The sequence below is a fragment of the Argiope bruennichi genome, chromosome 9 (genome assembly GCF_947563725.1).
Source record: "Argiope bruennichi chromosome 9, qqArgBrue1.1, whole genome shotgun sequence".
Taxonomy (NCBI): domain Eukaryota; kingdom Metazoa; phylum Arthropoda; class Arachnida; order Araneae; family Araneidae; genus Argiope; species Argiope bruennichi.
The window spans coordinates 28,376,894-28,392,645 of NC_079159.1; the positions used below are offsets into that span (position 1 = coordinate 28,376,894).

The window sequence follows — 15,752 nt, forward strand, 5'->3', positions numbered from 1 at the left end:
GATTTCTAATTTTAACCTTGGACATCTTGTTTCTCATAACGTTGGTCCACCAGATATTTTCTAGGTCGTGGATGGGTTTTTTGAGATGAAAAGATATGGTGAGAGGGCAACTAGTGGCATAATGAAGGGGATCGCCTACTTCGCCGCAGCCACATTGATCAGATCCTTTAATATGGAATCTCTTGAAATATGAAGGGAAAGGGCCATGGCCAGTTGCAAAGATAATGTCAAGCCTATTCCAAGATGATGGGTTAAAGGACACTTTCGAGATGATTTGATGGATGTTTCTGCCAGTTGAGCCATTATCCCATTCTTCTTGCCATCGCTGTATGCTCAATTCATTTACAATACATTTCAGATGGCTTCTAGGAGCTGGGTATTGAACGGGCGTACCTGCAGAAATGGCCTGTTTGGCTAGGGAATCTGCAACCTCGTTTCCGTTGTGACCTAAATGTGCTTTAACCCATCCTAACTTAATAGAAGGTTGGGGGAGCAGAATGGCTTGAATTTCTTGAACAATTGGGCTTGAGGTGGAGAATGAACTGATCGCTTTTAAGCTAGACTCGCTATCACTCCATATTTTAGCGTTATGATCGTATTTGCTAGCCCATTTACATGCTTCCTTAATGGCCAGCAGCTCTGCCTGAAAGACAGAATTATTTTCGTTCAGTTTGCCGAGCCACTGATGAGTAATTTGTTCGTTTTGGAATACGCAGTAGGCGAAGCCGGTTTTCCCCTCGATTTTCGACCCATCTGTAAAAATATCCGTCTTGTTTGTAGGTTGGAATTCGTGTTTGAGGGAAATTATGTCCTCAAGAAGAAAGTTTGAGGGGAAGATTTTTGTGTGAGAGCATTTCATCTCGAAGTTCTCAGGATGGAATGTTATATTCTGAAAATGGCTAGGTAATTGAAGACGACTTACTCTTACATAGGTTGCTTCTGCTTGCGCTTTGATGTGAAGTGGAAGAATTCCTTCTATAACTTGCAGTGCTGCCGTGGATGTTGTTCGGAATGCTCCAGAAATACTCAGGAGAAATTTTCTCTGTATTGAGATTAGGATTCTCTGTTGTCGGGATGAGAGAGGATAGGCCCAAGCTGATGCTCCATGTAGGATCATTTTCTCGGCAACGGTTAAGTAGAGATGACGCCTGAATTCTTTTTTCAGACCCCATGTGGAACCAGCAATTCTGCTGAGATTTTGGTATAAGAGAATCGCCTTCGTTTTGGTGTTAAGGAGGTGAGGAATCCAGTTTAGCTTATTGTCGATAGTAACGCCGAGATATTTTAAAGATTGTTGCCTTTTTATTGTTACGTTATTCCATTTAATTGTTGGGCCATTGACTAATTTGCTTATCAAGATATTACATGATTTTTCTACGGAGATTTGAAGGTGATGCTTGTCGGTCCAGCGCTTGAAGATTGAGAGAGCATCCTGGGCGGCTGATTTCAATTTTGCTCTTGTTGATTCGGCTAGTACAAAAACAAAGTCGTCGGCAAATGCCTGGAGGTGAATGTTAGGTGGCCATTTTTCAGAAAGAATTTCGTTTGCGACAAGATTCCAAAAAACTGGTCCAGAACAGGATCCTTGCGCGCAGCCTTTCTGCTGTGACCATGCGGCAGTACCTTGAGATGTTTGAAGAAGGACTTCTCTATTTTCTAGGACATCTTTAAGTGTTTCTGTAGTTTTTGAATTGAATTTAAGTTTATCGAGGCTATTGCGGATGGAAGAGAATTGCAGATTATCGAAAGCTCTTTGGATGTCTAAAGAAATTACCAGAATGTGTTCGTTTTGCTGTTTGAAATTATGGATTTTTTCTGTTAATTGCTGTATTGCGTGGTCTAAGGATTTTCCATCCCTAAAACCAAATTGGTTTGGATGGAGCAAGTCATTTACTCTGAGGTGATAATTAAGTCTCTGCAAAAGGAGTTTCTCAAGGGTTTTGCCAATGGTGGGAAGAAGAGAGATGGGGCGATAAGAACTGATGTCTGTTTTGTTCTTACCCTTCTTGTGAAATAGTATTATCATTCCTTTTTTGAGTGGAGTAGGGAAGCATTGCAGTTGGAGGCACTTATTGAAGAAGGCGTGGAGAATATCCGGGAAGTTCTTGTTAATTTCTTTCAATATTATATTGTCTATGGAGTCAAAACCTGGTGCTTTTTTAGGCGGAGCTTTACGAAGGATTTGTTTTATTTCGTTTTTTGAAAATGGTGGTTCCGGAATGAAAGGACTATTAGGGATTTCGGGAAGTGCAGTATCTTGGGCTGGAGGGTAAAGAGCCTTGAGGATTTCTTGGGCGAATGTGTTAGCTTCCCCTACGTTGGAGTTCCCCAAGAGCTTGAAGAGTTCTGAAGGTGGTTGGGCGTTTTTGATGCATGCTTTATATGGTATACCGTATGGGTTTGTTGAATCGGTGCAGAGATTATGGAAGGAGGACCGTTTTGCTTTTTTGGTGGCCTTTTTGAATTCCTTTCTTTTCTTTGATTCTATTTCTTTAAAATGTTGCTTGAGAGACCCTTGAGAGTGTTGTACTCTTCTTCTTAATGCCTTGAGTTCCTTTTTCTTAATTTCGAGCTCCTGTGTCCACCAGTTGATGCTATGTTTAGTCTTGACATTTTTTACCTTGTAAGTTGTTTTGCATGCCTTGAAGATTTCAAGTTGTAAATTAAATGTGGCTGACGAGAGATCTTCATGATTCTGAGAAGAGGCTATTGAGTTGAGAAGCTCTGGGATTTTTGTGCTGAGTTGCTGAATCATTTTACTGTGACCGCCATATGCTGTTTTAAAACGGTAGTAGCTCGAGCCTTTGCGTTGAGAGGAGATATGAATTTTGATGTATTTATGGTCACTTAGAGAGTAATCCTCGAGGACTTCCCAATTACAGATTGAGGCGAGGTATGCTCCTTTGATGATTGAAAGGTCTGGCCAGCCTTTTCCATTGTTAGTTTCAAAAGTAGGGGGAGAATTTTTGTCGTTTAGGAGAAACAAATGATTTGCTGCTATGAGATCTTCCACTAAGGATCCTCTGGCATTTTCATCTCTGTATCCCCAGATTCTACTGTGAGCATTAAGGTCTGCCCCGATGAGAGCCATTTCCGTTCCGATGCTCTTGAGAAGAACATCAAGGTCTTGTAAAGTTTCTGAAATGTTTGAGTGTGGCGAAGAATAGGAGGAAATTATTGTCAGTGGGCCTTTATCCATTTGTATTTTAATTGCTGTGGAATTATCCGTAGACTGAAGAAAAACTGGGCTTCGGCAGGAAGGAAGGGCGATTAAACCTGCTTTTTGGTTGTTGGAAAGCCATTGATTCCATGAAGATGGGATTCCTGTGATTTTTCCCTCATTTATGTAAGGTTCTTGAACTAGTATTATATCTGGAAGATGGACCATGGCCGTTTTAGCCAGGATTGAAGTAGCTGTTTTTGATTTGGCTAAGTTGATTTGAAGGATGGTTAGACCAAGGTCGGATGAAGACTTAGAAGGCCAGTTGAAACCTGTGAAGGAGTGAAGAAAAGGTTGTTGTGATGTAAATGGCGTAGAGCTTGAGTTGGAGCAATTGTCGTTATTCATACTGTAGGTTCATTCGGTACCTTGCTATTTCTTTCAATGGACTATCAAGTATCATAAATCTGAGTTCTGTGGCTTGCAACATAAGCTTACTGATAAGCCTCTGCACTCGGCAAGTTTATTATCAACCGTCATCAAGAAAGGTTATTAGAATTATTGATCAATCTTTACATTTACAATATCATCATAAAATTAAAAACTTGGTTTCATGTAAGCCGATATCTCCTATCTTTGCTTTTGGTGTCCTAAGGCAGAAGTGTAATAAAGGTAAAAGAACATATTGTACCTTTATACACATACTTTTTCGTTATATTTTGTTTGTAGTTTTTACAATAATTTTTAGTTGATATTTATTAATTTAAATCTCCCAAAACTTTAGAAATCGCACTATATATCCCTTGTTCTTTTATTGTCAATAATATAATATTTGTTTCTTGAGATATTTTTTAGAATGTATGTATGGGACAAATATTAGGGATAAGAACAGTGCTTCTTTAATTTTAAGTAATTTTTGTGGTGAGTTTATTTTAAAATCTGAATCTCATCTGAATCTAATATGTTGATTTTTTTATTTGCTTCATGTTTTTCTCTACTTTTCAATAGAAAATTGAATAAAAAAAATATAAAAAAATAAACGTTAGCTTTCAACATATTCTACATATGCACATAATAAAACTTTGAGAAAAACTGATTAAACTTCTGTGAAATAAATAAGTTAACTTCTTGTTTGAAAACGGGATTAAATGAGGTAGAACGATGTTTAATAACTGGAAGCTAAAGAGATGATCGCGTGAATGAATATAAAGAACAATTAACATTCGTTGGCGACATTGTGTAGAAACTGCACGTGTATTTATTCTTTTCATTTATATATTTAACATGCTGCCGCAAATGACGGCTATAGCAGTTCAACTTTTGTCTATATATAGGCAAATGACAGCTATAGCAATCTAACTTTTGGCTATATATAGGCAAATGACAGCTATAGCAATCATTTGCTCTGAGAAGAGAAAAAGGATGTCCTGATGAGCAAATGACGGTTACAGCCATCGAGAGTTTTCACGAAACAAACTGTGATAAAATGCGATAATTTTCCTTTCCAAACATAAGACTGATGCTCAGTTTTGTATGACAGTCTTAATTGAAATAAAGATGTAGGTGCTTCTGAGCACGATCGTCAAATTAAATGTGTGCGGCAATGAATTAATTTTAATCTAAAAGCGACATTGTGAGCATTTCTTTTTGTTCCCTTTTCTTTTACCTTTAAAAATAAACATATTTATTTACAAATGTCTTATAATAAATAGCATTTTCTTAAATTTTATTCCTGAAAAGATATAAAAAAAATTGATGCTATTGCGATAGTGAAATTTATAAATGATGCAGACAAGACAAAAATCACATATTTTAGTTAGGATGCTAATTTGTAAACATTTCAAAATAAAAATTATTTTCTGTTCAAGTTTGTATTATAATGATATAAATGAACACACAATCACAAAATATGGAAACGTTCTGTATAGTACAAGAAGAAACAGAATCCGCATGTAGCAAAAACTTCGCAGCAAAATTTATAACAAAATGTCACAACATCATTATGTAGCAAAATATGTAACAAAATTTCAGAGCATCATTATGTAGCAAAATATGTAACAAAATTTGACAGCATCATTACCTCTGGTTGACTTATATGTCTCCTCGACGACTTCGGAAAAAATATCTTTACAGCAGGGCTTCTTATCCTCGCAGCAGATGTGCAGATTGGGAAAGTATTTGATGCCGTTGTGGTTGATGGTGAAATTGGTGTTGTTGGACACCTGCTTCTCCAGACTTTGAGCAACAGACATGTAGGGGTTGTTCCCTTCGGAGATGATTGAAAACTTACTCCACCGGTAATACTTGAGCAGGACTAGCAAGGACCGCACTACCTGAAAAAATACGTCGTTAGTAACAATGATTATTGATGGTATACAACATTGTGAAACAGAGTTTTCATTACCTTTCGCAAGCTGGTTAGAATTTTTAACAATACAATTTTCATAACTTCCAAAATTACAAAAATTCTATAGTTTAGAATGAATGAAAGAAATTCATAGAATTATGTATAAAATATGTGTATACACAAATGGTATGAAAATAAATTATATTTAATAATAATAAATTTGTAAAATATAACTTTATAAATTAATAAAAAATAAATTCTCCATCGCACGATAAATATAGCGATTTTTTTTTTTATAGTTCAAAATAAATTTTTTCCTTAAAATGAAACGAATGATAGATTTTGCAGGATATCGTTAACTCTATTTTTACAAAATATCAAATAAAATTTAAAATTTTACTCCATCCTGAAATTTAAATAAAAACTCCACTTTAAACAAATAACTTTTTGTGCACAATTAAATAATTTTCAAACTTAATTTATTAAATTTAAGGTGCTTAAGATTATGTTCATTAAAGTCATTAACAAAAATCGCGCGATAGATTTTTGTCAACTAAACATATTTAAGACTGATAACTGAATATTTTTTTTGTGTATTTTGTTATTATGTTAACTAATTTCGTTCCCACATACATGTTCTTTTGTAGCTTTCATTTGCAGCTAAAGACATATTTATTTAATATCAGAAAAAATTAAATTAACTAAGTTATAAATAAGGGCACTGCAACAAAAGTCAAAGATAGGGGTGGGGGTAATTATTTTTGCAAGGGTTTTCTCTTAATGATCAAGAAGGATTAATTTTAATAAGTGCATTAAAGTCTCAGCCGCATTCAAGAAGGATTAGCAAAAAGGATAACTTAATAGGATAAACTATTCCCTCTAATAAAGTTCTGCCTAAGATAGTGAGAAGTCGTCTAGAAAATATATGCTCTGAATTTTAATTACGAAAAAGATTCAATATAAAGAATAACTCATTATGAGCTTTAGATGAAGTGCAGACAATTGTTGTGTTTCGTAACACATAACACTTAAATAATTAAATTTGTTATATTTCTAAAAGTTAAATATATCATTAACAAAAATACTATTTATTATTTTATTTTATAATTTAAATCTCTAAATCAAATATATAAATGGCATTTTTATGCAAATAGCAGCCTAAACGCATGAATTGCTTCTATGAAAATTCGATTCAAAGCAATTACATTTAGAATTGAATCCGACAGGAAAACACATAAATCCTTAAGTTTTAATTGCATTTGCAGAAATCCAACAATAATAATTACCAAAAAGCGTAATTATAAATACCTTTTGCAAATTTATTATCATCAACCTGTTTGTATTAAAAAATGTTAAGTGTCTAAATAGGCCTGTTGCAATTAGGGTTGTAAGCCATAGCAATTATGCTTTAAACTTTCTGGAAGTACTTGAAATTGTTATGCATTTTAAAATATTGCATCTGCATGAATATTTCCCCTAGGATATTATGCTGATTATTTGTTGCGTTGATAGCCTTTCCATTGTTTTAATTGAAATTCTGATGAATTTTCTAATTAGGTTTTAAATGGAAAGGGAGTAAGAAGCAGGTGTACTTTATATTACTATTACTTAAAAAAAACTGTAATATTCATTAATACTCATATTTTAGAAATTGAAAAGCATGCAGGCTCATTTCGAATGAAAATGAAAATATTTAGCAGATTGTTTCTAAGAGATTGAAAGCGATGATTTTTATTCAATTTTGTTTCATTCGTTGTATGTTCTTAAAGAAATTTATAGTACACTTTTTACTCAGATTCCAATGTGTTAAAGTTCTGAAATTATAGAATTTCATGTTCTTGATGATAATATTCTATTTTAATGTTCTCAATACTAAATTACTACTCTTCATCATTGGAGACTGGTGACTTATTGCCAAACATCTCTCGACAATCATCCATGCATGTTGAGAGGATACAGATCGGGAAACATTTCCAGTCAATTCATTGGCTATCTATGATCTAACTTATCTTCGACAGCCGCTGTGCAATGAGGTATAGTGTTATCGTCCACAAAAAGGAACTGAGGATCTATGACACATTTAAAAGGATATGGAGTTGAAAGTGAACTTTGTTATAAAATTTCCTATGGGTGACTGAACCACTTTGAAAGATGTGTTAAAAAACTTAATACAAGCATCAAAGATGAGTCTTTTTCAGACGAAAACTATACCATTTCCGAAAAGGCCGCTTTCAATGATGTAGTTGTTATTGCCAATTTCTCACTCTTCAGATGTATATATAACCGGAATCCCTAGTCAGACTAAATCTGCTTTCATCCGTAAAATGTAAACTTCATTGCTGATCTGCCCTTTTCTTGCTTTCATGGCAATTCTAAAAATTGCTGTTCCGATGAGCATATATTAATTGCATCTACTATATTAGTCATTGGACAAAGGCACTATCAGTTTTTAAGTCTCCTGTGCTTAATTAAACGCGATACTGACCGTCTAATAATCAGTTGCGTGCGCCTTGCAACTTCTGTTTGAATCTGTATATGGAACATTAGGATGGCTCTCCGGTATCGTGAAGGCACATGGATCACTACAACAGAGATGTCGGATGTCCGAATGATTCGATTTCGAATGAAATCATCCAGATACCGTCTTCAGTGTTTTTTATTTATCGTGTGACGCTGATGCAGTAACTAGGCATTATTTAAATTCATGCATACCGTGCCAAAGCATCCATGGAAATGATAAGCATACATGCATAGGAAGGATAATGAGCGAGCATAGGCAAACACATTTTATGCACTTCCAACAAACGCCATTTACGCATATTTCCTATCGAACCTGATTCTACATGATTTCCTGATTGGTCTTCCCTGCTTGCTCGCTCCATTGCTAATTTTTCAGTTTCGTTCTTCATTTTTACACATCATTGTAGTTTTAAATGAAACTTTATAATACGAGGGAATTTGAACTTAAGTAAAGAAAACCTAAATAAAATAGATGCATTTTATAATCCTAATACTTATAAATATATTGGATTATAATATATATATATATATATATATATATATATATATATATATATATATATATATATATATATATATATATATATATATATATATATATATAGAGAGAGAGAGAGAGAGAGAGAGAGAGAGATCATATAGATAACCCTATATTATTGTTACAAACCAGTAATGTTGCTTCCCAGCACGGTTAGTTCTATCACCAGAAAGACTGATTTACAATCATTTGTATTGGATGCTGCTCGGCTGCCGAGTCAGTAACCCCAGAGCTTGGCGACTTGAGGACGAATTTGGCGACAAAATGGATAATGCTGGAAACATCGAGAATTTTGACGATCCATCCAAGAGGAACTGAGATACGCCCAGAACCTTCTAGGCCCGCCTCCCGGGAACTATAAAAAGCCGGCAGTCTCAAGCTGCAAGGAATCGTCGAGAGGATAACGAAGCAACGGCGGAATATTCCAGAGAAGTTCTAGACTTGTAGAGCCTACTCTATTGCTGAACTGAGTTGTGTGCCGAGTCCTGTTGTCTATTGTGTAAGCAGCGTCGTGTCGTGTGTGGAGTAGCCAGTCGTGTGGTAGTGAGTCGGTAGTTGGACACAGTTAAAGCTAAGGAGACAGTGGAGAAGTTCAGTCGTTTGGAGAGACCGTAGAGCGAAGCCCCGCTCCTGCTGAATTCTGTCTGTTCATTTTGTGTGCTGTGGTCGATTACTGCTTGTGAGCTACTGTTTGCTGCTGTGTGCTGTTCTGTGTTCGTCTCGGCTGTAAATATTTGTCATGTCTGTGTTAGTCTTCGTGTTAAATAAACGTCGTCGTTGTTTTCTACTAAAGGACTGTTTATTTCTGCATCGACCATTAAATCTTTAAATGAACATCCGCAACGGAAGAAATAAATTCCGTAACATTATTATACGTATGCGGCTTATAATCCGAATAATTGAACGAACATTTAAACAAATATTGATAATACCTCAATAATTGCGATTTTCGCTATTAGAACACATTTTTTTAATACTTAACGCCATTACTTATTACACTTGAAAACTAGAACACATTTATTTTTCCTTATTTTCTCTGTTTTACTATCAGTAAAGCAAGAGGATGTATCATAATCATCGAAAAATGCAAACTCGGGATTTTTACGAATTTGCACATTTCAATTCGGAATATTCGGAAAATAATGCATCTTTGGAACAACGTCTCTGTGATTGTGAACAGGACGGCTCAAAAATTATTTGTGCTAGACGGTTGAAATTTGGTTAGTGGTAATGAAATCATGTTTCTTGAAATCTATCAAATTTTCAATGAAATTCATTCATAGGAAGTTTGGCTGGCTGTTCGAGCCTAATTCATTCGAAAGGTTGAAATTCCGTAGGTTTGTATTTTGATATGTATTAAACGTGTATGTAAAAACACTCAAAAACACACTGAAATTTGGTATATTGATAGTCACCAAACTGGTACTTCTATATCAAATTTAGTTTCAATCATTTAGAAGAAAAAAAGGCCATCTAAAATGCATATTGAATTTTCTTCTTTATATTTTGAAGCGAAAAAAATCTGTGTGGGGAATTCTAAAAATAAAATGAATTTGAGCACTAGATATAGTTGTAGCTTTGTCCAAAAGCATATATTTTACATAAGGGAAGAGTAAATATTTTTCTTGCCCTGCAAGAAAATTTCAGAGAGATTATTCCTTTTCTATAATGAATCAAATTATTTGTAAAAAATTATCTAACATTCGAACATTCCATTGTTACCGGTTAAACGAACCTCTCCTGTAATACGTATTTTTACATCCCATAGAAAAGATCACTTAAAATTAAAGAGCATTAGTAGCAAAAATAAAAAGTATTAGTCCTTCAGGATTACATTATTAAATCATTTATCATTATTTCATCAAAATTTGTAAATTATGTATAAAGACAATGCATGCGAAATAAAGCATTGATTTAATTATGTTGTCATATGATTTTGACACTAGGAAGTCTATATACAAGGGTAGGTGAGAGGGAAGTCTTTTCAGAAGTTACTCTTACCATTTTATTACATTCCAAGATATAATTACGGTTCCTGATTATTAGCTTTGAGAACTCAAAAATCGTTTACAAAATTTCTCCCAACGTATAAATATAATCATTATTACCATTTCGAAAAATTAAATTATATTATTATGCTATAAATTGAGCTAGTGTGACACTTCTATTTGCTCTTTTAGCTAATGATTACCTAGTTGTTAAAGAAGTCATAAGGCAAAAGCTACCTTAAAATAACGGATAATTTATTTATTAAAAGAATTTGCATTTATCATTTACACAGAATTTTACGAATACATCGGATGTATTACTTATTTATTATGTATTATCATTACTTTCAATTCCATGCAAACATGTTAATACTATGAAATGTGTTGGCTCATATAGATATCACGTCACAACACAGGTCACCAAGTGACAAATGTGGCATAATGGAAATTCTTGGGACATGCAATTTATTATTTTCGGCTTGCTATAAAAGTAAATGAGATGTAATTTTGTTTAAACGCAGGCATCTTGTAATTTGGTAATTTCGCTCGAAGGTCTTTTCGTCAATTAAACAATTAAATCTGTCTCGTCACGTTCTTGTCATTTTTCTGGATAATTCTTAACATACATAAAAACTTAGCAATTTATTTCCCTGAATGTTTCTGTTTAATCATAAATTCCGTTGTAATTATTATTCGGAATTACATAATTAAATCCAGTGACATTTAAAATACGTTATATAATAAACATATTGACTGTTTTCGGACAACGATAAAATACTTAATTTGACATCGTAATAAGCCATGAAAAATATTTAATGTCTAATCTGATTTATGCACTTTCATAAAAATTGTCGAAATTAGATTTAATTGTCAATATTACCATTCATAGCATAGGAATGGTCGTTTTTCTAAATAATTAGTTTTTTTAGGTAATTATTAATATTTACATTAAAAAATTCTCTCTCCATGCTCTGAAGATACCAAACAAGACTTAGCATTAAGTTTTCTTTTTGTGTTCAGATAAAACCAAATGCTTATATATGTGGAAATTTTCACAATTCCTTTTCATATTAGTGTATATATAACGAATCTATCAGAGGAAATAAAATTTTTAGAGACCCATAGTAAAATTTAATATATAATATATAAAAAAAGATATATATTTCTCTATTATATAATTCTAATAAATTGCTGTTTTTTTATTTAAAAAATTGTTTTTCCGCGTATAACAGCGCAAAATAAGAATTTATATGCGAGTTGATTTCAAATTATAAATATTTCAAAATTACTAAAATATTCATTTTGTTAAATTTAAAAAAAAATATTTTTCTATAAATCTATGCACAATTTCATAAAAACCATTTTTCCCCCTCTACTCATATGAACAACATTTTTTTCTGTAGGAAATTTTAGTTTTAAAAGTTCAAAATGTCTCTTCGTTTATTTAAAATAATAAAATTTCAAAACAGCGTATAAGCAAATCAAAATATAATAAAATTCAAAATCGTTTACTGCAGCTAGGTAAGTACCTCATTTTTAATTAGAACATTTAATTTTTTAATTACATAATAAAAGACAAACGACTAAGTAGTTTAGTTATTTCAAAATCCCGCTTTTAAAGCAACAAAAGGTATATTATGTGACTGACCTTGTGATTATGAACAGAAATCAGATGATGTCTGAATTGCCCTGCCCCCTTCAAATATTTGCATCTGCCAGAGGAGTAACATTTGGTACTGACAAATTTAGCATGCACCAGACTACCGGAATTTCTTAGGTAGAATAATATTTCGTACCCTAAGCTCCCGGAGCAGATATCCTTCCAGAAGTTTGCCGAAATTGAGCTAATAATAATATGATTTAGTATGCTAATATGCATTAATATGCTATATATGCTACTATGCATTAATATGCTATATATGCTAATATGCATTAATATGCAATATATGCTTATATGCATTAATATGCTATATATGCTTATATGCATTAATATGCAATATATGCTAATATGCATTAATATGCTATATATGCTAATAATAATATGCATTATTATTAATATTTTCACAATAATTTCAGGTAAACATTATTTATTCATCGACTCAAAAGAACAGTGTAAAATGTTATTTTCAAATAGTTATTAATATCTCATAATAAATCTAGAATTTATGTTAGCAACTTTCCTAGCAGATTACCAGTATTTTATGTAATGCAATAACTTTTTATGTTTTAAGCCATTTTTTTCCCTTACAAATGGACAAACACGAAAATACATGAAAGAAAATGTTGAATAATAAGAATTGAAAAAAATATGCAGGGTGAAACTACTTTTTTAACCAAAAATGATAAAGAAATTTTTTTCTTTGCTCTCCTTTTGAACCTCAACCAATTTTAACTTCCATCACATTGCTTTAATATGTTAATGTAAAACGCTTTGCATTTTTATAAATTAGAAGAAAAAAATTCTTCTTATCATTCGAAAAGTAAATTTTGCCTTTGTTCAAGTACTCTTTTTTTTTACCTTCCAGTACATACCAAATTACAAAAGAAACCAAAAACATATTTTCGTCGAAATTTTTTCATTTTGTGGAAATCTTTGGATTGAAATTAAAAAAAAGGTCCCCTTATTTTTAAAATAGAATACGATATATATGCATTTTTTTTTAAATTCTTTAACTTTATATCCTTTTACAAATGGAAGTATTTGTTCAATTCATGAATTCCATATTTAAATGTTTTCTGAAAATGAAAAGCAAAGTTAGTATTTGAAGTTATGTTGGCTTTACATTCAGGTTTATGGTTTAAAAAAATTAATGTTTCACAACTTTAATTTGTAGAAGTAATGAGGAAAACAAATTAATTTCTTTTTATAGAAACGAAATTCTTTATTATGTAATTTTTTTTTCTAAAATTTCATCATCTCATATGGAATTGTAAAAACATTTGCTTAAATGTTTTAAACTGGATTCCAGTTTTTAACTTTCAGGTCCACATTCCGAAAGAACCCTACACTTAATTATATATTTTTTCAAGATTTCGTATGTTAGATAGATAGAGATAATGAAATGTAAAAAAAGCAAAAATACAGAAATTCATCCCCCTACCGAGTAAGAAAGATCAATTTTTTTTCTTTACATGGTGTAAGATTTTTGCAATTAGAATGATTATCGCATAAACAATATTTTCAAACCTCTCAATAACAATAAGTTATTAAAATATGCAGTGAGCTTCTACTCTTATGCGTATGTTTCTTAAATATTTATTAAAATTTGCATAATCAAAAAATTTTACAAAATGAAACAAAATCATTTTTTAATCGCAGGAAAATATATTATTTTAATTGAAAATTAAATAAAATAAGAAACATTTATTTATAGTTTGTATATCAATTACAGTTTATTTACGAATTTTTATTGATGATAAAAAAATCGTTGAAAAACTGTCCATTTCTCAATAAGTGTAATTTTATATTTCATAACTTAACAAAGCTGATATATTTCCAGAATTCAATATATTTTTCCCGTGATATTTTGTTTCCATTAGATAGACATAGAAGAATTAATAAAAAATATATATTTATGCTCTTTATTTTTTAGTTTTATTTCAATAGTTTTTTGAAATTCTAAGATTCACTGCCTTCAGATGAAAGAAAATTTTATTTTATTTCTTCTTTTCTGATTTGATATGAATCTAACTTATATTTATCTTCATATCTTTTGAAAATAGAAATACAGATGGTTGAATCAATTTTTTATTAATCGAGAAAGTGTTCCATAAATTTAGTTGTGTGAACATATCGTTGCCTCCCGATAAATAGGCATCGCCATAAAAGCGATTTTGTGTTCACTCTGTCTGATAAATTGAATAAAGGGAAATTCCCAATATGTTTGTGGGAAAATTAGAGTAATATATATTTAATGATCAAAATATATTCTAGTTTATATATATATATATATATATATATATATATATATATATATATATATATATATATATATATATATATATATATATATATAATGTAGAAAAATGCCGTCTTTCATTAAACCTGAAAATAATATTGGCAAAACGGCTTCTTTTCGTAGGAAAAAATAATATAGAAAAATCGGCAACTTGAAAGAATATTCTGTTAATTGGAAATCAATATTTCAGAAATGGTGCATTTGCCTTGATGTTTTTTTTCCTTTTGAATTTCTGTACATTATTGGGTACAACATATCACTTAGCAAAAATATTTTTTTTTTTTTTTCTGCACTGAAATTTATCTTCGATGAATTTGTCATAAGGCTTCAAAATAAAAATTTGTTTTTAATACTGCGATATTTATTTTAAAACTCTGAAAAGACAAGGCATTAAGAGTGTATTTCTGACTGGAACGAAAGGCAAGCACTCCGATAAAATGAATATGTAATACGTTGTAGAAGAAAGATTTCTTTAGTGAATCAACAATAATTACAGAAACGAGTTTGAAATATATTAAATAAATTGTAATTGTCCAACATTCCTTCATAAAGAGAAACGCATTTTTGATTTACCATAATTATAAAAATAGTTAAGGATGCAAAAGTATTTGGGGAAATGTTTTTTTTTAGAAGTTAAAGAAATCTAAAATTTCAAAATTCTTCCAAATTGCAGAAGTAAAATTCTTAATAGGAAGCACATTGCGTTTGTATTTTGTAAATAAAAAGTATTTTATATGCGAAAACTATACTGAAAATTCAGCAACAAAATAACAGATATTTAGAAATTAATTATACAGAATAATTACTTTACCAGAATAACTATTTGAATTGGGTAAGGAATGGAATGAATAGTAATTTCCACAATAGATTTAATATGGAAGCTATTTTTTAATTGGTAATTTCTGAATTTAGAAATGCAAAATTTTAAATTACTTCTACAATTTATTTTAAATATATAAATCCAAAAATACTTCTATTTTAGCAATAAAATAGATAAATATATGTACATATATTAATTGTGCATGATAATTATAAGACTATCATAACATTATTATCTAAATTGAATAAGGAGTGGAATAAATTGAATAAGGAGTCATTTACAGAATAGCTTGAATATGGAAGTTTTTTAATTAATAATTTGAGAATTAGGATATACAAACTTTTAAATAAATTCCTACAATTTATTTTAACCCCAGAAATCCTAAAATGCTTCTATTTTAGCAAATAAATAATAGATAAA

The 15,752-nt window shown here is 31.3% G+C and overlaps 1 protein-coding gene across 2 annotated transcripts in view; it reads right to left on the reverse strand.

Annotated features, from left to right (window-relative positions):
- LOC129984157 (receptor-type guanylate cyclase Gyc76C-like) overlaps window positions 1-15,752 on the reverse strand; it is a 554,740-nt gene that overhangs the window by 231,722 nt on the left and 307,266 nt on the right. The window contains exon 3 of one of the 2 annotated variants that reach the window (XM_056093958.1): window positions 5,241-5,493. In XM_056093958.1, coding sequence (XP_055949933.1) covers window positions 5,241-5,493 — 253 coding nt within the window. The remainder of the gene's footprint in view (window positions 1-5,240; window positions 5,494-15,752) is intronic. The other variant, XM_056093959.1, reaches the window with a different exon arrangement.